Source organism: Purpureocillium lilacinum (assembly GCF_023168085.1).
Source record: "Purpureocillium lilacinum CBS 284.36 DNA, scaffold_1, whole genome shotgun sequence".
NCBI classification, from domain to species: domain Eukaryota; kingdom Fungi; phylum Ascomycota; class Sordariomycetes; order Hypocreales; family Ophiocordycipitaceae; genus Purpureocillium; species Purpureocillium lilacinum.
The window spans coordinates 104,972-107,182 of NW_027072111.1; the positions used below are offsets into that span (position 1 = coordinate 104,972).

At 51.1% G+C, this 2,211-nt stretch overlaps 1 protein-coding gene across 1 annotated transcript; it reads right to left on the minus strand.

Moving 5' to 3' along the window:
• Nucleotides 1–1,269: 1,269 nt before the first annotated feature.
• Nucleotides 1,270–1,681, minus strand: PLICBS_000021 (uncharacterized protein; the record flags this gene model as incomplete). The annotated part of the gene is made up of 1 exon (XM_065599464.1): nt 1,270–1,681. A coding segment is annotated over one exon (412 nt), but the record flags the coding sequence as incomplete, so codon positions are not given.
• Between the last annotated feature and the right edge of the window lie 530 nt (nt 1,682–2,211).

A 2,211-nucleotide genomic window follows, 5' to 3' on the forward strand; every position in this document is an offset into this window, starting at 1 on the left:
GGGACGTGGTTGAGCTGGTGCGGGAGACGAAAACCGGCAGTAAGGACGAATTTCTGCGCCTTCTCGGTGAGAGAAAAGCGAGACGGGAAAAGGAAATCACCTTAGCCCACGGCCAAACGTGTGCTGCCCTTGCACATGGGGGCCAAACCCTCAGTGCATCACAATATCGAAATCTCTTGCGATGGACCCAGTACTCGAGCCTGGATGCCTTGGTGCAATTCCTGGCGTCCTTTGGGCCTGACAGCGGTGGTAACGAACGACTGTCAACTGGTTCGTGCTTCTTGGCCAACGCAGCGCCTTACTGACGGTTCCTGCAGCAAAGTCGCAGGTGGATGCGGAATCGTCCACGTTGCCAAAGCGACCGCCGAACGAGCCCAAACGATCGAAACGGAAACGTTGTCCAGATACCCCCATCGACATGCAGAGGGATCGTGGCGGCTGTGGTGACGTTGTCAAGCCGCGTCAGACAAAATTGCGCAAGTCGAGTGCAAGAACGGCTCAGGCTCGGAGCCTGGTTCAACCTAAAGTGATGCCGACCGCGGCTGGCGGCTCATTTGATGATGGTGCAGTTCGGCCGCGGAGAAGTGCACGCATCGAGGGCCGGTCAAGGAGACCCCCATCGACTACGCAATAAGACGGAGCAACAGCGAGGAATTAGCCAGCGCAAAGAAAGGGTGTTCGCGACAGCGGGCTCTTTGGACATGACGCCGTCTACACTCTACTATTCTATCACTATTCATAGCAATGTTTGGCGGCTGTTGTCGACACCCAGCGAATATACCATACCCAACGCGACGGATTATCCTTAATCTGGTGCTGATGAAAGTACACGACTCCTTCACCAATTGATGCGCAACGAGCTCTACCGACTGGTCGCGACAGCGAGGACTTCCTGGATTTTGAACTTGCCTATGAGTGTGCCTTCATTCCTCGCCAGAGGACCACCTCTTTCTTTCCGTTCAGCCTCCTGGACGGGATAAGTACCTTCGAAGGATACCGATCTGTACCCCGGGATATGCAATGGTCGATATCCGACAGGATCCGGTACGGAGGTGCTCCCCACCTCTCTCCCGATGTGTACGCTATGTATCAATTCAGGCCTTTCATAGTAGGCGATACTAGTGGTCTTTGGTATTCCATTTTCGTAATATCCGTCTTTGTTGTATCCAGTAAAGATCTTGGTCACGTCTGGCACAAGAATCCTTTTTTCGATTTCAAGCAGTGGAGCTATGCTGAGAGTGCGGTCAGCAAAGGTGACTTGGAGGGTACCGACATCAATGTCAGTCGAGCGTAGTGATGCTATGAGAAGATGTGGATCTATCCTCCTATAGAGCTTGTCTAGGTACGTGCAGTAGGCCGCGTCGTAGGCCGCGCCGAAGGCGGAGTTGTCGCCGTTCGGAGGTTCGAACCGACAATTTCTTGCTAGATGCAAGACGAAATAACCGTTAGATCGGAAGTCTCCGATCAGTACTGGATTGAAACCGTCTTTGCATACGTGCTTCAGCCATTTGTCGTCCCGGAATAGCGATCTAAATTGCTCCAAAATCCAGCCCTCATTCTGCTTCTTTATGAGATCTAGCGGAATGGCGAAGTTTTTGTGCATGCCCAGCAACAGAGAGAGCGGATCAGCCATCCCAAGGAAATCGTTGATCATTGCTTGAAGCTCGGCGGGAAGTTTCATGGTTCTTTCAAAAAGCTTGATCTGCGGCTGTCATCAGCTCCAATAGTCTCATCTATGCTTATATTACGTACATTTCCTATGTCTGCCTGCCATATGGATCTGATACCGAAGCCCTTAGGGAGATGGAAGATTAGACCACTTCGGCGATGTACTACTGTAATTTTCTGGACTTCTTTTTTTTTATCGGCGTAACAGGTCGCAGCAGAGGATAAAGTTATTTTCTTTTTTACCCTGTCGGCTATGCTCTCTGAATTTTCAGGTACGTTGTCTGGTTGAGAAAGACACTGTAGGTAGCTTCGGTATATGCTGTCGTTAAGGCTGTGGTGTACTGCGTTCGAGTTTTCTAAGCTACTCAGTTCCCCATCGCGTGCTTCCCCAGCTGCCGCAGACGCGTCTCCGAATTGGGGCTGTGAGTTGACGGATGAAAGCACGCATAGTCGGCTCCAGTCGTGCAGAAATCTAGGCACAAGCTCATCTCCCTCTTTCTCCTTGAATTCGCTGCTAATAATACTGGTGTATAAAAGAATGTG